The 23,038-nt window shown below is 39.0% G+C and overlaps 2 protein-coding genes and 1 long non-coding RNA gene across 3 annotated transcripts; 1 reads left to right on the plus strand and 2 right to left on the minus strand.

Moving 5' to 3' along the window:
• Window positions 1–549: 549 nt before the first annotated feature.
• On the minus strand, window positions 550–5,371 carry sdr39u1 (short chain dehydrogenase/reductase family 39U, member 1). Its single transcript, XM_008299236.1, has 6 exons — window positions 5,241–5,371; window positions 4,360–4,466; window positions 3,937–4,019; window positions 2,949–3,070; window positions 2,676–2,828; window positions 550–1,048 (listed from the first exon to the last, which is right to left on the minus strand). The coding sequence occupies exons 1-6, from the start codon at window positions 5,254–5,256 to the stop codon at window positions 621–623; spliced, it is 909 nt and encodes a 302-aa protein (XP_008297458.1). The 5' UTR covers window positions 5,257–5,371; the 3' UTR covers window positions 550–620.
• Window positions 5,372–7,819: 2,448 nt separating this feature from the next.
• On the plus strand, window positions 7,820–10,577 carry LOC103370250 (uncharacterized). The gene is made up of 3 exons (XR_520878.1): window positions 7,820–7,921; window positions 9,800–9,834; window positions 10,371–10,577. It is a non-coding gene; the product is annotated as an uncharacterized LOC103370250 (long non-coding RNA).
• Window positions 10,578–12,318: 1,741 nt separating this feature from the next.
• On the minus strand, window positions 12,319–19,429 carry ltb4r2b (leukotriene B4 receptor 2b). Its single transcript, XM_008299237.1, has 5 exons — window positions 19,334–19,429; window positions 15,546–16,165; window positions 14,311–14,511; window positions 14,164–14,207; window positions 12,319–12,879 (listed from the first exon to the last, which is right to left on the minus strand). Exons 2-5 carry the CDS (start codon window positions 16,143–16,145, stop codon window positions 12,612–12,614), a joined length of 1,113 nt encoding a protein of 370 aa, XP_008297459.1. The 5' UTR covers window positions 16,146–16,165; window positions 19,334–19,429; the 3' UTR covers window positions 12,319–12,611.
• Window positions 19,430–23,038: the final 3,609 nt, after the last annotated feature.

Genomic DNA, 23,038 nt, shown 5'->3' on the forward strand with positions numbered 1-23,038 from the left:
GACTCTTACAGTCTGTCAGAACCAGCATCAATGATTGCATCTTGAATTATATGACCCAGAAGAAAATATATCTGCAAAACCATACTGGATATTTTTCACATATCCTGCAAAATATTCACCAGTTTTGTTGTATTTTATGACAAGAAGTGACAGAATAGGTGTTGGTCCCTGCTGACATTTTACGCCTCAGGCACAGAGGGGAAAAGTGCATTTTATATCATCGCAGGATTTTAAGCTGCAGCATCACACACTGATGTCATCGTTGTGTTGTTGCATCTCACGTCCCATTCATCTTCATCAGTGTTTGTACGGAGTTCATGCGCTGCAACATCCTGCATGTTTAACACCTCAGTTTGGCATAAGACATTCTAGAAACGAGTTATGAACTTGTTTAGAGCTATTTGAATGCAAAACCCTTATAGACCCTCAGAAACTTGATTTAAATTGTCAGTTTTTAAAATCCGGATTTAGAAATGGGTTTTATGTGATGTGAGAAACATCAGCAGGCCTCAAATCTGAAGAATGTGCATGAAAGTTTACTCACTTATGATCCTTATGCGCTTATATTTATTTTATTTCTTGGAACACAGTAAATACGACACACACTCCTTCAATATTTGTTAGCTCCCAACAATCTGCTTCAGCGCTGAGGTCAAGTCTGGGTACTTGTACTGAAATCCAGACTCTAAAGTCCTCTGTGGGATGACTTTTTGGCCTTGAGTGAGGACCACGGCCCTCTCAGAGCCCATCAGGGTGTTCATGACGAAGCCAGGCACGGGAAAAATGGTGGGCCGCCTCAGGACCCGGCCCAGTTCTTTAGTGAACTCGTAGTTGGTGTTGAGCGCAGGTGCGACTCCGTTCAACACTTGCGGTGAAGGGGAGGCAGCGTCGGCAGCGGGCTCCAGCGCCTGGGCGATGATTCCTGCCAGGTCCGAGACGTGGATCCAGGGGAACGGCTGACTCCCGGACCCCAGGGTGCCACCGAGGCCGAGCCAGAAGGGCAGCAGCATTTGCTTCATGGCGCCACCATCTCGACCCAACACCGCTCCTGGAGAACGGAGGTAGGAGGACATAGGATGTAGCACAGAGCTTTTTCACTGCAGAGAAGGTACAGGAGTGTTTATGATGGCTGCATTCCTTTTGTATATTCTGGTTCGCTGTCGAGGCTCACTGAACACTTAATGGAACTAAGCCATCATTAATTACACTCGGTCCTTTTCCTGCTGTGACAAGTTAAAATATTTGCTGTGAGAAGCGTCTAATAAGGGAAGATTTAAGTTCAAATGAAGGTAAAACTGAAACTAAAAACAAACACTTGCTAACAACAAGATGTTACAGATACATGTGTGCTAAAATATATTCTCAGTCCTGGAGACAAATAGAAAAGTAGTGAGACCCGACCTCTTCAGTGTCAAAACGACTACGAGGGTCCATATTTCTTATTGTTAAATTAGCTTGGCTGCTTTGTTTTGTTGCTCTGACGCAGCCATAAAACACAATTAAATGTTATTATAATGCACATATAAATATATTTTTTCAAAAATCTATTTTCCTGTACAACCTTCAAGTTGCTCTTTAAAATTTAGAAACAATGCTCCCATATTTTTCACCATTTTTTTAACTAACTTGTCAACATTACACTGTTCTGCCATTTCAAAGCATTTCTTCCAGCCACCTTTGCTGCCAGGTTTTAAACAAATTTTTAGTCCTTCTGTACAGATTCAAGTCATTTTTAAGCCCCATAGGACACGTTTGAGCCATTTTAGACAATTGTTGAGGGATTCTGGACACGTTCCAAGTCATTATTGGTAATAATATTAGTTGTGTTAGTATTAAAACTTTCCCAGTTTTGTTTAATTACAGATGACATCTAGTAAAAGATATGTGCAAGTTGCCCTTTAACATTTAGAAGCAGTGCATCAACTGAATTAACATACGGGTAAGTGTATATGCAAGTTTGAGGTATTTCTAAGTGAATACTGTACGTAGCGCGTGTGTAATATTTTCGTTTTGTTTTTTTGTCTGGTGTTAATAACTTGATCAATCAATCTTGACAAACCAATTTTGTTCTTTCAAAATCTTTACCTTTTTTTCTTTTTCTTTTTTTGCATCCTTTGGTGTAAAATGTTCCAAACCAGACTGGTCTATGTTTAGCATGAACAAAGTCAGGAAAAAAGCTGTCACTCTGGAGAACAAAATCCATTAAAGAAAAACCTCATGTTAATCTATTGGCTAAATGTATTTATCTGTAATCAATAGTTTGACAATAGTGACTCTCTTTAGGCTTCTCTATGCTGTAAATTTGACCATTTTATCCTCAGAGCCTCTTCAAAAGACTGACCTGCGTTTGACTTTAGATAAGACAGGTTTAGTGCGGTTACAGAAATTAGCTTCCTGGTTGCCAACAATAAAGTTTAATTGGGGACTACTGCTGTTCCTGTGAAAGTTGCAGGAATCCCTCAACAGCATCGGTTTAGATATTTGATGAACTTCTTTTTAAGCCAAATTGAGAAGCTGTGGCAGAAAATTTTTAGGAGGATTGAGAGCAGAGCTACAATTCTTCACAGGATTCAGCCTGTTTGATAAACATGAGTGCAGCTTTCTGACCCTGCAGTGGAAGCTTACTGGGACTTTAAGTTTAAGGATTTCCTACAGTCACCGTGGTTTGCACCCACCAGGCCGGATGACGACTTGTTTGGTTGTTTTTGCCACACTCTCAGGAAGAAGCGCCGAGGCTTCCCACTCTTTGACAAGCTTTGAGAGGAGGTCAAACGGTGTCCACTCGCTGTCTTCTGTGTACTCAGCTGTCAGACTGGGTTTGTAGCAAGCTGCGGGTCAAAAAGCAAAGCAAAGAAACATGCAGCAATAAATGTCACAGTCTATTTTATCTGCAAGTTCATGTGGTCTGCCTCCCACTGGGTAGTAAATCGAAAGGTTACAGGCCTTACCTACACCTGACACAAGCACCCATGAGTGAGGCGGACTGGAGGAGGCAGCGATGGCGTTAGACAGAGCCTTTGTCGTGTCAATGCGACTGGAGAACAAATCTTTTTTGTAGCTTTCATTCCACCTGAAAAAAAAGAAGATAAAAGCAGGTAAAGATCCAGCAGCTGTATGCTAAAACAGACTAACAGCACTACTGATTCTGTACAGATAATCATTCAGTCAGTTCACGTGAAGCAATAAATTAAAACTGTTCGTGAGCAGGGGGAAATTAAGAAAATGGCCAGAAGCATGTACTTTTTTCTGGTGTGGATGTAGGTGTTCTATCATTTTATTTATGTTAAGTGTACATCAAGTGGATCAATACATATTTGGAAAAAGAAGATGTAATCCTTGGTTCTACACCCATATGTGATTGTTCTTCATCTCATTCCAAACAGATGGTGGCCCGACTGAACAGTAAAGGTAACAGAGCATTAAACTGTCTTTTATTGTATTGAATAATATTTTTGACCTTTTCCACCATTGCGTTGTTTTTTGTAAACCAAATTGTGTTTTTACATTTTATAATCTGGTGATTTAATGACTTATCTGTTTTAGTTGCTACCTTGTGGAGCACATGATGCAAAATACTAATATTATCATTTTATTAAACATTTTAAGAATAGTATCATGTGTATCTACGGTAGACGTGCAAATTTCTAGATGACTTGATTTAACTGATTCAGCTTGTTTAGTGTGAATATTTCTCACAGTTCCTCACCTTGTGGTTTATCATCTGACTGTCACTTCATGGTTGGTCCTGTTTGAAAACATCTGAGCTCACTAGTGCCGTTTGTTGTGGCTACCTGTATTGACTCGAGTGACTGGATGTCATTACTAACCCGGTGTGTAACAGTGATCTCTCACTGCAAACACTAGCAACCTTCTGAGTATCTGAAAATACTGCAGGTGTTTAAATTGAGAGTGACACCCTGATTGTTTTTTATTCACCATCGAAGTGGGTTCATGAGATTCTCTCCAGCCAAGTTGACGGCACTTTCACATGGTGGGAGGCCCTGGGACTCCAACTCACCCTGCAAAAGGATTAAAAAGAGAAAGCAGGAGTTTTAAAGTGCCACTAAATTTGGAGACAATATGACAAAAGGAACTTTCGACACAGATATTTCATTTTTCTGGTGCATAGGAAAGGGACAAGTGTCTCCAAAAGTTGCAACTAGACTCCTGCACACTGTCTAACTTGCAAAAAAAACATTAATTAATGCAATGTTTCTGTGCCACACTTTCATCTGGAAAATGAACTCTTAATCATCACCTCATACTAAAAGCTGTGATAAATCAGGAGCTTTTAAACTGCCCTTGATCTCTCCATTTTAACCTCTTTTATTGCTACTCAGTATTAACTTGCTATCATACCCATGTAATCTTCCCTGGACCAGGCTGGCGAGAAATCACTGTGACCTCATGGCCTTTGTCTCTGAGCAGGCGAGTCAGCTCACGGCCCACGAAGCCGGATCCCCCTCCTACCAGGAAAACAATATGTAGAGAATTCCACATAAAGAACAAACAGAAGAACCAAAGATGCACCTACATGCATCAGTTAGCAATGACAATAAATCTGGATGGGAAAAAAGATGCTTATATTTGCCCTAATTGTACAAAGACGTATCTACATCCTGCTTACCCACGAACATTGAATATATTAGACAGATACTGCATATGAGTATTACATGCAGCACTGTAGTTCAGCAGTCCTGGAATATGCGCCTTTCATAAAGCTCAGTTGCTGTTAAAACTGTCTTATAGGGGTCTTAATGCAGCTTTAATGACATATTTCAGTTTAACTGCATTGCATTGTTCAGGGGGGTGCTATTATTATCATTACTGTTACTGTGATTATTAATAATAGTAGCAGCTTTGAGTTGCCTGCTCTTAATGGACAAAATAACTGAAACGTTTGTCAGATTACATTGTTTGATGTAAACTCAGCGAGTCAGACCACTGCGCATGCGTACTATACATGCTTACAAAACAGAACACTGTTCATTACTTAAGCAAACTTTGCTTGAATAACAATAAAAACACAAATTGACAGTTTTCTAGCTTAATTCACACAGCTGACGGTGTGTTTTACTGCAGTTTAATGGATGAGTGACGTGCACACGTAGTAAATTACTGGTACATGCACTTAATTTACAGCTGCAATGTTAGCTAACAGCTAGCTGGTAGCATTATGTCACATTGACCTTTCCGAGCGACATTTAAACACAGTTGAATTATTTATAAACTCTACATACCTATTAAGACTCTCATAGCAAGAAGACTATCCTTCAAAGCTGGATGAAATTATCTGAACGTCGCTGAGACATAAACCTTATCCGAGTGACAAAAATGCTCTGAGCGTCAGTGAAATATTTTAGCGCGTTTGGACCAATAGGCGTTCCGTACTTCAGCCAGGAAGGTACGTCATTTTGTAGTTTAACAGCAGATTGGCTGTTCACAGAAGCAGCGTCGTCTCGGGTTTGATGCAGGTAAGTTCACGTTTGATTTTCATTTTGAAGAATTCCGAGTAAATATAAACGAATTTCAAGTCACCCTAAATAGGTTGAGTCTTTATTTTGATAGTTTTTTAATGTTTTTAGATAATATCTTGCAAAAACTCTAAAAAAAAACAAACAAAAAAAACAACCAACCAAACAAACAAACAAAAATTTATCGTTTTTGCAGTGTTTAAGCTGTTATTTTTGATTTTTTTTTTTTTCTGGCACATTTGCTGCCAGATTTCTATTTGATTTATTTATTTTTTTTACTGGTTTTTACAGTTTTACTAAAACTCATCTAATCACCTGACTAAGCAGCTCATTTTAACCAGAAATATACATGTATTTTTTATTGTTCTGTGCCCATAAAAAGCCCATTTATGTGTTTTTTTTCTGTTCACACTTGTCTAAATGAACACATATTAATCAAACATATGAAAATGCAGAATATATTGGAAAATATTACATGCAGCACTGGTGCACAGTGTAATTGATTTGCATGTTTTCCAGCAGAGGAATACTGTACCTGTACATTGTACCTGTATTAATAAAGTTCACGCTGGGAAGTCAGCTAACAGGCTACAAAACTTCATCTGACTGAGTGAACAGTTTTACACTGAGTCAACATATAAATTCCATATAAACGGTATAAGCAGTATTTCCACAACTAAACAAGACTTTCAGAGTTACAGGGTTGTACATCAGCCCTTCAACTGATACAGCAGCTGTGAACCAGAATGTACTACTTGCTACTGAACGATATGAAGAAATATTACTGATTTTGTTTATTTTTTCTGGATTTTTATTTTTTTTATTTGAGGGTTGAGGGTAATAGAGGGGATGAGGCATGAAGAGAAGAGGGTAGAGAGGGTGGAGAGCAGATAGGGGTGAGGCTGAAGTCTGCAGTTTCATCTTGTCGTCCTGCAGATCTTTATTCCCGTCCTCCATTTCTGATTTCTGCAGCTTCAGTTCTTTGTTCTCTGTTTTTCCTTCTGCAGTTTTTCACTCTTCACCTCCATTTCTTTCTTTTCTCTTGCTTCAATTCTAGTTGTTCTTGTCCTGAAGTCCTTGTTTTTCGTCCTCCAGTTTTCTCTGTACTATTTCTTCCAATTCTGATTTTTTTCCCCCGGATTTCTCTTTTTTGCTCTTGCTCCAGTTCTTTCTTGAGATCTTCCAGCACTTTATTTCTCAGCATTTCTTCTCTGTCCTGCTCAAGCACCTTCTTCTCGTCCTGCAGCTCCTTGTTCTTCTGCTCGAGCTGTTTCTTATTTATCTGGACCTCTTTTTTCTGCTTCAGAAGTGAGATCTTCTCCTTTTACTGCCCCTTGTTTCTCTGCTCGAGGTTTTTCTGGACTTCTTCTGCAGCTCCAGAGATCCGTCTTTAGCCATCGAGAACTGTAGGTGCTCCTCCTGTCGTTTTCTTTCTTTGGCCTGCAGCAGCTCCTCCATCCAGCCGATCCTGGCTTTGGCGCTCACTACTTTATAGGAGTACTGCTCGTAGTCAGTGATGAGCTGCATGATGCTCATGATGCATCATGTTGTGGCTGTGCTTTCTCAGGTTGGTTTGAGAGGCACTAAAGTCTCTTTGGAGCCCAGTTCGGTTGCATTTCTTCTTTCTTTCTTTCTTTCTTTCATTCGTTCTTTCTTTCTTTCTTTCTTTCTTTCTTTCTTTCTTTCTTTCTTTCTTTCTGTCTTTTTGGACACATCTTGAGTACTTCTGAACAATTTTGAAACACTATGAAGAAATATTTAGTCACTTTGTGCAAATTTTCAGTCACTCTGGACAAATTTTGAGTTACTTGGACAAACTTTGAGTAATTCTGAACCAGGTCTGAGGCATTTTAAACATGTTTCGAGTCATTTTGGACAATCCAAATTCTGTTTTGAGGTTTTTTTTGAACAATTGCTATTAATTTTAGAAAGGTTTCAAATCATTTTGGACACATACCAAAGTATTTTGGCCAAATCTTGAGTAATTTTGGACAACTTTTCCTGTAATATATTTTTTATTGTTAGTGTTATAATTAATTTTACTACTTTGTCAACCAGTTTAAGTATGAAGTTGCTGCATAAAGGTTGTTTTTCAATATCTAAAATATATATTTTTTATTTAATTTTGTAGCTGGATTATGATTTTTTTTCTTTACATTTCCAATAGAAAACGTTTTATTTTATTGACAGTATGTACTATACATGCATTAAAAACAATATGGCGTGTAAAAATGTATTTTTAAAATAAGGGTTTTTGAAGTCGTTGCCGCTGCAGCTGTATTGAACCCGGAAGCAGGCGGCGGTGATCCAGAAACACGTGGTTTGTGATCAAGCGATAAATTGCGGCTCAGACTCATTAACTGTCTCTCTTCCTTGTTGCGGTGATGGAGGACGGACCAGCCGCAGCCGAGGCACCGAAATCAACCTGCTGAAGGCCTCGTTTCACGGTAAATATTCACGCTCAGCATCGGATCTCATCGTTTACATCGCAGCTGGTCCGTTTGTTGTCGTGTTTGCGGCGGTTTGCGGGTTATTTGTGCGCAGATCATCACCGTTAGCTCGATGCTTGTGTAGCGCCAAACCGACCTCATGGTGTCTGCTGATGAAAGGGTGCAGCCCTTTCAATCCACATATCTGCTTTATACAGCCTGTGGTTTAGATTAAAACAGCTTAACTGGCGTTTTAATATCTGTATTTTTAACTATTCACTCTTCTGCTGCGTTCATGCATCACGTTGGGCTGCAGGAATAGTGTATTAGTTTCACTATTAAACTGGGAGGGATCAGACGATAAAAGTTGTTTTCAGTTTATTTAGAACACCTAAATACAACAGAATCAGTCTTATTATACTCTTTTTAGTCTCTTTTTATTATTTTTGAACCATTTTGCAGAGGGTACATGTCATTTTCTACCACTTTGAGTCTTTTTTGAACCAGTTACTTGTGGTTTTGTAGTGATGAAAAGCTGAAAATGAAAGGAGAGAATGGTGGGTTTAATCTTTTTATGTTGGATAAGACGGGCCTTTCTTAAACCCACTGACAGGAAATGTGCAACTTTACAGCAGCGACAGGGATATTGCAAAAAATGTAAAGGCATGAGTTGAAAAAATACAAATAAGCATCATATATGTACACACAAATTCTGTTTGTATTGTAAAGATTAAATATGTGGAAGTTCAGATGGCTCACATATTTGACTGAATGTGGTGAATTGTGGTATTGCACAGATTCTATTAATGCTGCACATATTCTTGTAGCTGTAGTTAAAGTTGATGTTGTACAGAGACTTATTAACCGCATAAAATTTTCAGATTCACTCTTTGTTAATGGTGTATTCGATGAGTTACACTTGCTTACAAAACCGCAACGAGAGCAGCTCCGTCCGACCTGAACTCTCTCATTCAGGTCTACACTCCCTCTCCTCACTACGCTCGACCAACAAAAACCGCCTGACACAACCACCACAGCAGGGCCGAGGTCGATAGCCTGACTCTCCTCTGTGGTGGAACGAGTCACCAAACTCTGTTCAATCTGCTGATTCCCTCTCAAGACATCCTATTACCTCCCACACAGCCTGCTATCGGCATCAGCGCCCTGTCACACTTGAACTTGTCCTGTGGCACTTATCCAGATTGTTTTTTCCTGACTAGGTCCATGCTTGTGTTGCATCTGCTCTCAGATGTGCGTCGCTTTGGATAAAAGCGTCTGCTAAATGAAACTGTAGTTTAAGTCATGGCCTCAGTCCACGTGGAAGTTGTAGGTTAATCAGCATAAACTCTATTTTAAACACCGAATTAAACCTGATGTAGTTATAATACAACAGTTCTGCAATGTGGGTCGTCTTAAGTTATTTTTGCGTTACTGAGAAGGTTTTCTGTTTTGTCAACTGTATATCAGATAAAGAGACTTAAATAGTTTGACACTGCTATAAAATCACAAATCCTTCAAAATGAGCCTCAAGCAGTTTAAACTAAAACTGGACTTTATAACCTGCATGAGAACATTTTTAGGACAGTTTTAGCTCGTTTACATAAAATAGCAGCTGGATGTAAAACCTCCATCTTCCACGGAGAGACTTTTTTTTTTTTTTTAAACTTCTGAGGAGCTGCAGATCTTAAACATGTCCCACTTCTGTTTTTGAATGAATCCACTTGTCAAACCTTGATGATGAGCTGCATGTGAGTCCGTGTTTCACCTGAACCTCGTGATTACTCTTCACTGCGCTGATGGTTTGACTACACGGATAGAAGTCGGGACGTTTGGTGGATTCAGAGTTGGAACTAACCTCTCACTTTTTTATTTTTGTTCTTTTCGTGTGTTTTTTAGGACTGAAGAACCCACGATGGACATATTTTTATAAGGTAAAGTTTGTGCCTTTCACTCACTGATGCCTGGAGTTGCACATTAATATTCAGTATGTCTGCAGGTCACCATTTTAGTTTCCATAAAAATAAGATTTTCAAAGATTTTTCTTCCTTCTGTAGATTTTAACATCCATCTATAAAATGCTGGAGAGTGTAATATTTGCTATAATTTGAGCTGCAGAAAAGCAAATTCTCACATTTGAGATGCTAGAAATACCAAATACTTACATGATCAACCTAAATAGATGAATTAAGTGATTTATTTCAGCTGCAGTTGTTAAATATTACTGACACATGTAATATATAAACTCGTGCACTTGTGGTAAATCTACCTTTTAAAACACGCCTTCATTCCCTCGTTTTAATTTACACGCCTTCATACTTTGAAAGGTGTCATTTTGAAACAGGAGTTTAACTTAATTCGGTGCACACTTCCATCCTTGAACCTCCAAACTGACCTTAAAGCTGAATTAACCTCTTGGTTTGATTTAAAAAAAATAATTCACCTTTTTGTCGTTTCCCCTCTTTTCCAGGTGGTGAGAACCCTGCAGGAGCTCCAGCTCTGCTTTATCGCCTCAGTTTGAGGTCTTCTAGTTTAAATCTGAATATTGATGCTTTGTCATAGTGTTTAGTCTGTTTAGAGCGGTAATGAATCCTGATTTAAGATACTTGGTGGACGCTTTATTAGCAATATCTGTACAGTTGGTTGCATTTCAATAAAGCAGCTCTGCTATACTTGAGGATGTGTTGTCAGTTTTTGTTACTGAAAATGTGTGAGCTCAGTTATTTTAAATGATCGAGGTCTTTCAGGGGAAGTCTGTCGATCTGGAGGAAGATTATTTAGATGAACTCAGCTGTATTTATAAAGCACTTCAACACAGCAAACATGGAAACAAAGTGCTGAACACAAAATATACAACAATTTAAAACATCTAAAATACACAATACAATAAAATTATTATAAAATCATTAAAAAGGACAATAAGAACAGTAAAAACAATAAAACTGGAGTCTCATGCCAGGTCATAAAAGTGAGTTTTCAGACAGGTTTTATAACTTAAGATGGTTAACATCACACTCAAACTGAGCATGCCTGTGTTCAGTATCTGCTGGATTATTATTGTTTGGATCAGTCAGCCACTTTATTTTTCCGTTTGCAGAGCAGATAGCGAGCAGATGTTTGATCACCTGTGTTAGATTAGTTTTGCTGGCTCTGCTTTTGAATTAAATGGTGAAGTTGACTGAATTATAAGGTTTTCCAACTTTTTGCTATCAATTTTTTTTTGGTTGCATAAGTAAAAAATAAATTAATTTTCCAATATAATGGAATTTAAATGGTCAAACTTGTCAATCTCAACTTAACACCAGAAGCTTTATCGAAGCAGTTTGTGACCAAACAGTTGTATTAAATTGTAGAGCAAGTGTTTATGAACTGTGAAGACGGTAAATAAAGCAGAGTTGAAATGGTGTCTAGTTTGCAGATCAAGTAGAGGCTGGAAGTTGTCACAGAATATGTATGAGGTTCATCAATAGCTGGGCATTTGGTAGTGATTAAATGTTGCCTGCTGTTGGTAAATCGTCACTGAACACGTCGAAGCAAATGACTGAATTTCAGTAGAAAACTGTTTTTGATTTGTGACTGGATCTTAAATCCTAAAGCAGTTTGTACTCCGATATTAGATGGTCTGCACTCACATAGCGCTTTGTGTTTTCTCAGTCACACATTCACACACCAATGGCCACAGAGCTGCCATGCAAGGTGCTGCCTGCCATTGGGAGCAACTTCAGGTTCAGCGTCTTGCCCGAGGACACTTAGACTGTGGAGGGGATCGAACCGCCAACCTTACGATAGGAGGACAACCTGCTAGATGTGGTTTTGATAAGCTGAGTACCTTTCTGTGTGTAAAACAACAAAATCCTAAGTGTAGCATCAGTAAATGTCATTTTATTGAGCTAAAACATTTCATTAATCGTAAGAAAAAATGAAGTGTCACAAAACAGTTCAGTGCTTTAACGGCAACACATCAGCGTGAACTCAGGACAGAAGCTGTGAACCACGTCGTAAATAAACTCTCTGAGCAACTTTAAGTACATCAGTAAATCCCACATCCCGATAATCTCAAGAAGAATTTGAGTGTCTAAATGACAGAAATACACAAATAGATGAAAGAAGACCAAGTCTAAACGTCAAGTTTCTGTGTAGGTTCATAACCGACAGTGTTTGATGTGAAAAGTTAGGACAAAACTTTATGCACCGTGTTAGAGTCCAGCTCCAAACATTTCAAAGAGGAGCATAAGAATTTCAAGAGTGAATTTAAGTCAACACTGTCATGTGTTTGTTAGAAAATGTGTGATTATTGTTAGAAAATGTAGGAAATGACCAAAACAGTTTAAATAAAGTAGATCTTCATAAGAGAAATTATAATCCCTCATCAACACTGTACGTTCATAGACGCTCACAGATGTGCTGAAAACATGCTCTTTATAGTGTTTTATAAAGCATTTATTATATGTATTATTTACAAATGCATTGAAGTGTGTTTAGTAAGTCATTACAGTATCATGTATTGTGCTGTTGTCTGGAACTCTAAAAATGTAAAAAATAAAAAAACTATTTACAGTCCTGGTATACAGGTATAAAGGTGCAGCCACCATTATTCAGCAATAAAACTCATATTTCAGCACTTTGGCTCGTCTGCTGCCTCGCAACAAAGTCAACATGCTCCACATGCAGCTTCGCAATTTTCCATTTCTGTACAAAGTCCATTCTGATCTCAAAGTTCATTTCCAGTCATTGCAGTCGAGGTGTTGTTCGGAGAGTCAGTGTTGCTGTGTCCCGCATTGTCTTTACCCCCCCATCTGCTCTTTTTGTTGCCCAGCGACTCGGACGCCGTCCCCTCGAACAGCTTCGCCATGAAGGCGAAGCCGTTCTGCTTGATGTACGACTTCCCAGCGAAGGTGTAGAGGACGGGATTGGCACAGCTGCTGATGAAGGCCAGGGCCGAGGTGACGGCACGACTGGACTGAGAGATGTGGTCCAATCTGCATGTAAACACAACGTTTAGATGTTTATTTCTGGTGAACAGTGAATGTTCAGTGTGATGACCCCTGAGGTCAACTTAAGGGGGGTAGTTTGTTCTATTGGTTCTGCAGGTTGCTGATGGTTGTAATCAAGAGAACTCTTGGGCTCTGGTGTGTTCCAGGGTTACTTAAGAGCTGGATGCTGTTAAACATCCTCTCTGCTTCCCTCCTCTGGTAACACTCTGATGTTTTAGCCTTGCTCTGTAGGATTTGGTTTGCATTTACAGACGTGATTCACACATGCGTCACACACCACTGACTCTACTGATTCTCATAGCGCCACACTACTTTGGCTTTTAATTTGACTTGATTTAAGTTAATAAAAACAAGCTTTAATTGTTATACTTGGTGTGCCCTCCCTATTTTTGTTGTGGCCATTTTGAGGCCGGTCATAACATTAGTGATATTCAGTCGGATCCTTCTTGATTATCCTGCTCTCAGACCAACAGATTCAACAAACTAAAGTCCATTATTGTAATGATATTGTACAAGTATTGTACATTATTTGCATTTATTGTAAAAGTAGATCAAATAATCTGGAATTACGAATGAGTTAAAATGTGAAAAATAAATGCAGCTGGTGTAAAAACCTTTATCTTTGAGCACCGATTAACAAAACAAATCAATAATGCGAAAGTCAAGCAGTGATATTTTCTAAACCTCATGCAGTTATGATTTCATAAAAGTTTCAAGTAAATCAGAGATGGTTGAGCAAAAGGTTCCTGATAGTTTGAGATGGACGAACCCCTGTAGAGAGAATGCAAAGTGATGGATGGATGGACCATCGCAAAAATAAAAAACGTTGCAGTGAAGCTTCAACAGAAACATAAGAACCTCTGATTGAATTCAATCCAAATCACAGTGTCGAACGCAAAAATCACTTAAAAACTTATTTCTAGACTTTTTGATGAAGTGTTACAGCGCGCAGAATTAAATAGTTAATTGTTGCATCAACCATAAAGCTTTGGCTGTTACACAACCCCAGACAGACTTAATATCAGCTTTGAAATACTGAGTATGGTTATCAATCCTGTGTTATTTTAGCTGCCGTCTGAATGTATACAGCAGTTTTATATTAAGTTTTATTTTTAAAAAAACAATAAAAACTCTCTGCATTTGTACCAATTTCAGCAGAAACAACCACTTTCTACTGCAGTAACTCTTAATAATCAACGACATGTGATTGAAACCTTAAGAAAAAAAAAGTTGTGTTTGAATTTGTTGATAAACTCTTTCATTACTCACATCTCTCTTGTGGGTGAATCTTCTTTGTACCACTCAGCTGCCACCTAAGACACCAAAACCACCAAAACGCAGTCAGTACCCTTTAAAAAAAAAAGCTGTCCAATAATTGATCCGCATCCAGAACCGTGATCCGATGTCACCACACACCTGTATCATGTTGATGACGTGGTACGGCAGCCAGAACAGGCCGAACATCACCACGATAGCCAGGATGAGCTTCTCGCTGCGGATCTTTCGGCGGAACTTGGTCTGCCTGAGGCGTCTCAGGATGAGAACGTAGCTGGTTATGATGATGGCGTAGGGAAGAATGAACCCGGCCACTGTCTCGAAGGCGTACTGGAACCTCACCTGCACACGGGAGGATAAAAAATCATATCTGTAGTCTCTGTGGACATAAACTGATGTGCCAAAACAAGGCAGAGCAGGGCTGAAATGATTGGCTGGTTGCTGTTTAATTAATTTCTAAAGTAAAAGTAGTTAAAAACAAAAAAACGCTACAATTTCTTCTGATTCTCAAATGAAGGGTTTACAGTTTTTCTTTATCATACTGCATGTAAAATTCTTAAAAGGTCTTTTGGAGATTTTTTAAAACGGGCAATACATACATACATTTAATGTTCAAACATTAAAAGTAATTACAGTTAAAAAAAAAAAAAAAAAAAAAGGAGATTGAGGCAGTTAAAAATGAATGTAGCATTTACGTCTTTTTTTTGTCAAAGATTTAAATACAGTGAAAAAAAATAGTGAGATTTTATGGAAAAATGTAAAAAACTAATTACCAGACAGAGTTATTTTAAAATCCTTAATATGCACAGTAAATATCTGTAAAACAGTGATATCTTCCCTGACTTTAAACCCTTTAAAAAAAGATAAAAATAAAAATTCAATGGGGAAACATTGTAGGAGAATCAATAGATGTTTATACATTTAGACAGATTTTTTCAAGAGGACAATATTTCAACTTTTGGCATTTTTTATTATTTGTAATTTTTTTACAGTTCACGTGTAAATTAATAATATTTATCCTGTGATTTTACTAGTTATTGTCTGTATTTGAACAAAAACGTGAAAATCTTTAAAATGACAGTACTTCTTGAAAAAAAATGACAGTTAAAACTGTTTCGAAACTTAAATTTTTGTATTCTGTCTTGGGTAAATATGGATGTAAGATGCATCTGGGCTGGTTGGTGGAAGCATACAGCTACAAGGCGTTGATTCTAACTGTTCTGGAGCTTTTGATAGTAACACATGATCATCAGCAGCAGATGAAGCTGCCCAGCTGTCATGGACTCTCAGAGGTTCAAATCTCTTTTAAAGGAACAATCCTGAAAATATTCAGCTCAGTAGCAGATAATAAACATGATCAGTCCTGGTTTACTTACATGTCGGGCCTCAGTGTGATTGGGCGCACACACGTGTCTGGTTCTGTTCTTCTCGTCGCTGTCTTCTCTCACATCTCGAAACACCAGCGAAGGGATAGCAATGACCATCACCAGCACCCACATGCCCACGATGACCCTCGTCACCACCTTCCTGCTGATCATGTAGGACAGTTTCCGCGGAAACACCACGGACACCAGCCTGTGCACGCTCATCAGGGTGATGAGGAAGATGGAGGCGTACATGTTGGCGTTGCACAAGTAGAACAGGGTCTTGCACATGGGGTTGCCGAAGATCCACGTCTGCTTGGCCAGGTAGATGATGAAGAAGATGGTGAGGGCCATGAGGAAGCCGTCGGCGCACGCCAGATTGAGGATGAGGAGCGTGGTGACCGAGCGTCGCCGGATGCGCGCCAGGATGCTCCAGACGATGAAGAGGTTGCCGGGGACGCCCAGGAGGAAGACCAGGCCGAGGATGAGGGCGCCCAACGTGGTGGAGAAGTCATTGCTCACAACGCTGTCGTCCTCGACGCTGTCGTCCTCGACGTTCGTCTCGTTGATGGGGAGGGGGGCAGTCAGCAGGGAGCGAGTGAAGTTGCTCATCCTTGAAGAAGTTTATGAACCTGAAGCCGGGAGACAAAGTTAGAACCTGAAACAGAAACCTCACCTTTGCTCTCATTCACTAGCTCGTTATCTATAATGAGTTCAGTAGAGCTCTGTGTTTTGACAACCCACTTTAACCCGTTCATCCCTTTAAAGTGAAAAAGACTGAAAGCTCGGAGGCATTTTGTTCAATCGATGGTAAAGTGAAAATACTGTGAAACCCACAGGTTGTGCAAACCAGGTATGTGCCCTCATAGATGACAGATGAGAGAGGAAACTGCTGTTTGTGTCTTATTACAAAGCAGGAGATCATTGTTTCTGCAGTACTTGTATCTTAAAATGGTTTACAATTAAATGTTAGCATTGTGAGACTATCAAATTATAATATTCAGAGTGGGCCCATTATATTGAAGCTACAGTGGCGTGTAAGGCAGTGCCGAGGCCAGATACTTTTTAATAGGAGTGGCCAGGCTTAAATTGCCAAAATAGTAAATCTTCTTGGAAACTTTCTTCCATCATTTGCTACTGCAGACACATTCTGACTCACTGGCTGTAGATTGCGTGTATAAACCTGCCATTTGCCGCGCATTTTATCTCTCTTTCTCCTCCCCTTTCAAGGTTTGCAGAGGAGCTGTACTGAGCAGTAAGGCATCCACGCTAGTTTGTAGGGGTTGTGAATGAACCGTTTTAACAGCAGCTCTCGCGTCCCTGCATGTACATTTTCCAACAAAACAATTCAGCCAGCACTATTTTCAGTGGGACACCATTGCTGCATCCTGGGCTTAGCTCCACCCAAGATGATTGGTTAAAAGAAATACCAAACAAGTCAGAACAGTTTATCCCCTTCAGCAGAATCATGATAAGGTGCAATCAGACCGTTCAGTGCTTCAGAATGATCTGACTGCGCCTCATTATCATTTGATTAGATTAAACTTTATTGTCATCGCACATGTATAAGTGTGAAATGCAGTTAGCATCCAACCAGAAGTGCACTAATGCAGAGTATAAAGTGTAGATATATTGTTATATTATTCCACTAATGCAGCCATAACTACCTAACAGTTGTTCCAAGTAACTATTTTTTAACTGTTAACTGTTTTACATTTTAAATCACATTAGGATGTAACTCCAGTTCTGTGCGTACTTATGTCGTTCTTTACTTTTCATTGTGTTGGGTAGCTAGACTCTAGTCTAAGATGGCCACCATTGGCTCCACCCCTGGTTTAAAGAGGTTAGTGTTGTTAAATCTTAGCTTAGCCAGGCTGAGCAGCATCTAAATCCTTAATACCAAAAGAGCTGATCATTGTTTTTGAACTTGTTTGCGTTCTTTCTATTTTTAATTTTACAAGGTCGCGATAAGAGGATTGATATCACTCTAAAGTCTGTGTGTTAAGCTGGACAGGCTGCGTCCAAAGTGAGAAAAACACACCAAAGAAGACCTCTGAAGTACATTAATTAACACATTATATCTCCTCTGTTGAATCTATATGCAGACAAAAGTGTATAAACAACAGTTTGTAACTTTACGCATTGAATCTATTTCTTAGTGAGCTGAGTGTAGCTGAGCACAGTAGCTTGTTTCCTACACAGTCCAAAATAAAATGTGTTAGGATGTGTACCTGGAAACCTGCTCTGTGGATGGAGATGTTGCATCAAAGTGTTGGACAGATAAATAAACCGCTATTTATCAAGAAATAGCTTCAACACGTGGCAAAAGGTCCCCATAGAAGTTCCTTCCTGGTCTTTAAAGCTCATCAAATCAGTTTCTGCTTGGTAAACTGCACAAACCACAGATTCAAAAAGTATTTTTTTCTTGTTTTTTTTAAACTTCTTGACAGATAGGCATCTGTGTTGATTGCACCACTCGTCATAGTCGAAAATACAATTTCCTTTTCAAGGAAATGGTTTCTAACTGTGAATGACGAAAATAGCTGATGAAAGAGGAAAAAAGGGTCAGAAAATACAGGAACTCGATGTGTTGTGATGATTTGGTTATTTCGTCTGATGCTCTATTGACTTTAATAGCAGTTTGTGGGCTTGATTGTCAAAGATGGTGATGTTCTGGGCGAGGAAAGTGCACAAACAAGCAAAGACAGAATATTAGTTCACTAATAGAGTTTTTTTTTCTTTTTCTCAGAACTGGAGGATGCCTGCCATCCTGACGCAGCCGCTAAAGTATTTACATCAGACCCTGTAGCCAACAGTGCAGCTCAGAGGCAGCAAGCTAAAACACGTCAACCGATGGCAGCTCTGCATCAAAGACTTCCAGAATTGCGACACAGCATTTGATTCACTTATATTTTTTTTGTTCTCATTTAAATCCTTTCTTGGAGTTTTTTTCCTTTCACATGGAAACTGGTGGTGCAGGAGGTCGACCTTTAAGTTGCATCCACGGTGCCCACGACATAAAAATTCAATGTGAGTGACGGAGCGAGGAGGTAATTGGTTCAGAAAGTGGCCAGCACATGACATAAGGATGAGAACGAGACTTCAAGTAGTTATTTCCTGATTAAGTCCTAATTTTCCTGCTCTGGTCCCACTAAAACCATCTGTTTATTTTCCCCTGATGGCTTTAAACAAGAGCGAGCGGGTAAACAAAATGAATCAGAGCCAGACTTACATCACGAGTAAGACATGCAGCAGAAAGCACAGTCTGAGCAAAAACATTAATTCTGTCAGGTAAAAGAGCTTTTGTCAGGAAACTGTTACAATGAGGTGTAATTAGCAACCACATATGTTTTTGTAAAAACACAAAATCTTATCCTGCAAAGAATATATGACATAGAATGGAGTAAAGTGGAAAAATATTAGGCAATTTATGTTAAAATGACAAATTCAAGAAAGGAGTGGTCGGAGAAACAAAAAAAAGAGCAAAAAAATATGCTTTAAAGTCAATTTCAAACATTTATTTGGGTACAAAATCTACAAAACAAAACCTGAGACATCTTTCTAACACTGCAAATTCCCGTCAGAAGCTCTGTTTTCCAGTAAACGTTGATGGATAATCTTAGTCTAGAAGTTTTAAAATAATGAGTCATGGGTTTGTAATAAATCTGCTTCATGTAAATAATCAAGTCAAGAAGAGTAAATTATTATTGTAAGATGGAACATTAGTGAGAAAAGGGAAAGACTGAAGCAAAATGTTAATAAGAAGTTTAACATGGAGGCGCCGTGAAGCAGTGACTGACCTTTCTGGGATGTGATGTCTCTCTAAATGAAGTGTCGGATTCAAATCTCCCACTGCTGTCCAGCTCTGACAGTGTCTCTGTCAGCTCAGACCATAATAAACTGAACCATGTCCTGTCTCACAGGCTCTAACATGCTGCAGTCGGTGGGAGGCAGGCAGTGGGGTGTGTCCTTCTGTAAACTATCACTCTCTCTCACTCTGTCACAAATGTTGTATTTCATCTCCATGTATGAACATTCTGTGCCGTTTTCCCAAGTATCAGCACTATAAGTCTGTATACACTGAGTCCTCCGCATAAACAAACATGCATTCTTCATGAAATCACATGCTAGCTTCACATGGCAAAATGCAAATTTTTGTGTCCTCGGGCACCTTTTTTTTTTTTTTTTTTTTTCTTTCACTCTGAGTCAAGTGTTGTGTAATAAAAAAGGAACAGAGGAGTTATAGGTGATTCAAATTCTTGCACAAGCTGCCTGTGTCATAGATGCTGATCACACAAGCGCAAACACGCATATATGAAACACGCACACACACATGTAAAGCACACCAGTTTGTACAAGTCTCCTTCACCGTCAGGAATGTTGGTTTCCGCGTAGAACTGAACAAGCACGATTCCTCAGCCCTTATCTTTTCAGGTGTTCTTTGACGAACGTGCACGTCCTTGTTAAATGACGCCATTTCTCCCCTTTGTGCAGTTTCACTTCTGCACCGGAGATGAGTAAACAGCGTTATCTGAAAATTATCTGTAAACCACTGAGCCACTGGAATGGGGAAGATGAAGACAATAAAGTTCTCTTACCTTTTTGCAATACAGCCGTGTTAAACTCCCTCTTTGGTCTTTGACTAAACCCTTAAAAAGTCACCTCTGTGTTTCAAAATTACTCGATTCCTTTGTTTTTTTTGGCTCAGATGTAACTCTACACTATTGCTTCCTTTAGATCTCTACGAAATCATTCATTCTTTCTCCACCCAACACTCTGCCTTTTGCTGCATCTCAAGCACACCAGCTCACCTACAACTCTGCTCAAACACTGCTACACTATTCTACACAGCAGCATCCTGTCATATTAGAGTGATTCAGCCATATTTCCTAATTCTGAAGAAGACTAATGATACAGGAAGCCCCACCCTGCAAGTTAAAAGGATTGAACTATTTTAGAGTTTGTTACATATAAAACTCTGAAAGTCTGAATCCTGCTTTAGAAACTGTGATCAGAACACTGCAGGTTCAAGGTGGAAATGTTCAGCTGTGCTGGTATTTTGCTCATAATTTGTCTTCCAGCGTATATAAAAAACACCACATGGACATGACAACATGGTAAAAAACTTGCTTTTCCCCAGAGGAGGCCTTTAAATGGATGAAACTATTGGTGGTGAAGTTGCATTGTGGGTATTGTAGGTGCCATGGCAGAACAATGAGTTGTTACCCAGGTACTCCAGCTGTCACATAAAAGTGGAGGGATTAGTTTGCCTAAAATTATTCCCATCACAAGACATTAATCATATAATAAAGGCTATCTAACCGTCTTCTTCCCAAAGTTTTCCTTATTGGAAAGCGTGAAAAAGGTTTGGAGCTAAACTGTAATTTCCTGAATTAATTTTTTGACTAAAGTTCCAAAGTTAGATAGAAACATACTATTTCATCAGTACCTTTACTGGCTCACTCCAAGGATCCTCCATGTAAACACTTTGGTTCTATTCTGTAATAGTTGTTACAGATGGCGGATGCTATTGGATTTGCAAATATACTTTTGCTGCTGGAGAAATGTTATTTAACTTAGATTTAGGTCAAGAACAACCGACAAGAGTCTGACGTCGGCACAAACAATCTGAACTTTTATTACTGAGCTTTGAGAAACCTTAACAAAAAAATCTATTACAGAGGAATTATGAACGAGGGTATCTTCATGACTAACCTGACTTCCATTTGGTTTTTGCACAATTAATGAAAAATGTAATGGGTCATAACTGCATAAATGCAGCGGCTGAAAGCACAACTTTGTCATGTTTCTGTTAATGTTGTTCATATCTGCCTCTCAGCTGGCACTACTGAAGATCTGTTCAGCTATAGTTATACCAACAAAAGAAAAGATTTCTTTTGAAGCAATCTCTGTGTAAGTGGTTATTTGAAAGACAAATGTGTACATACAGGTCTGCGCAATGTTGATTTGACTGCAGCGTATTGATAAGTAGCCTGACTGTACTGTTGTGTTTCCGTTTCAAGATCCCAGAAGGCCTCAACACCACTTAAAGCCACCAAGTGTTTGATTAAGGATGTATTCACACTTAATTGAAAGATAAATGAATTAGATTTAAATAACGTTTCTATGTCTCTTGTAATGTGTGAGTGTAAATAACTGAGCGAATGTAATCTGTGTCAGAATCTTCGTTCTCAGCCTCCAAAAGCAGAGTTGACGTCTTGGCAAAGCTGAAGTGAAACCGTTCTGGCTTGGGCCACACGAGGGCAACACACCCACATTTCTTCTCTTCCCATAAACTTGACACTCAGCAGTTCCTCCTATGTGTTGCACTCATTCATCACACTGCAGCAGTCCATTAACGATTTATTAGTCATTCAACTTTACAGTTTCACAATTGCTGAAAACTTTCCATTTCTTGAGACGTCCTGTGTTTGAACTGCAGAAAATGTGTAAGCACACAGTACCTGAATGTTAAAAAAAGACATTTTTATTTGTTAATTTTGCTACATCAGGAGGATTTTAGGAACTAAAATAGACCTTTTTGTCACTTTGGAAAACCAAATGATTGTAATTCAGAATATGTAATGATGGAAACTTAGCTCACTTCATCACTTATGCAACTGAATCTGAAACTGCATCTTTTTCTCTCCACTACTGGCGACAGCTGCTGTTTTTTACACTCCAAAACTTGAAATGATGACCACAGTGGATAAATAAATCCCTTGCAGCCTTCAATTTTAGCATGACTAAGGAGACATCAACTTCTCCAAAACAACGTTGCCTCAAACTGTGAGAATAAATGATCCCATAATACAGATGTTGTTGTTGCATATGTCAGTTTTGTCACACTGACAAAAAAAACGTGCTGCTAATTGCTGCATGCCTGCTTAACAGACAGGTTCTTGATTGACAGAAACAGAAATACACGTCAATAAAAAGTAATATTTTTTGCTGAATGTACTACACAATAAATGTCAGCCATAAGTGACAGTCAACAGCTCAGACTGGAATCAGACCGAACTGTAGGTCAATTAAAAAGACTTAAAAGTCATTAAAAACAGATTTTATCTTGATTATTCAGCGAGGAAACTTTCAAAATACCCGTAATTATAAACACTTACCATTAAAAATGGAGTTTAATTGTTAAAGTGACAACACTTATAGTTAAGGAAGCCAGAGAGCAAAAGGAAACATGCTGCTCAGTCATATTTCTGTTCCATGAGTCGGACCACCGAGTCAGAGTGCTGGTCGGCCACTGAACGATTCAGTGAACTGTGTTTTTATCGAACTGGTTCAATAAAACCGTAACGCTGTAAAGAACTGTGTTGCACATCACTGAGGAAATGCTTCAGCTTTAGACTGTAGTAATGAGTAAATTTAAGGACTGACCTTTCATAAAAAACAGTGGCCAAAGTAACCAGGGAGGAGGTTGGGGTGATTGGATGGGTGGACAAAACATTGGACTAACATAAGAGTGCTGTTAACTTCCTATTTACAACTTAAAA

The sequence above is a fragment of the Stegastes partitus genome, unplaced genomic scaffold (genome assembly GCF_000690725.1).
Source record: "Stegastes partitus isolate 25-593 unplaced genomic scaffold, Stegastes_partitus-1.0.2 Scaffold1394, whole genome shotgun sequence".
Lineage (NCBI taxonomy): Eukaryota > Metazoa > Chordata > Actinopteri > Pomacentridae > Stegastes > Stegastes partitus.

Bases quoted from the DNA above. Each gene is read 5' to 3' on its own strand.
- sdr39u1 (XM_008299236.1), bottom strand. The intron at 3,071-3,936 runs GTGAATAAAAAA...CTTTTTTTTCAG, and splicing joins CTCATGAACCCACTTCGATG to GTGGAATGAAAGCTACAAAA. The intron at 2,829-2,948 runs GTAAGGCCTGTA...TTTGACCCGCAG, and splicing joins GGTGCTTGTGTCAGGTGTAG to CTTGCTACAAACCCAGTCTG.
- ltb4r2b (XM_008299237.1), bottom strand. From the start codon at position 16,145: ATGAGCAACTTCACTCGCTCCCTGCTGACTGCCCCCCTCCCCATCAAC. The intron at 14,512-15,545 runs GTAAGTAAACCA...TCCCGTGTGCAG, and splicing joins ATCACACTGAGGCCCGACAT to GTGAGGTTCCAGTACGCCTT. The intron at 12,880-14,163 runs GTGAGTAATGAA...GTTTACATGCAG, and splicing joins GATTCACCCACAAGAGAGAT to ATTGGACCACATCTCTCAGT.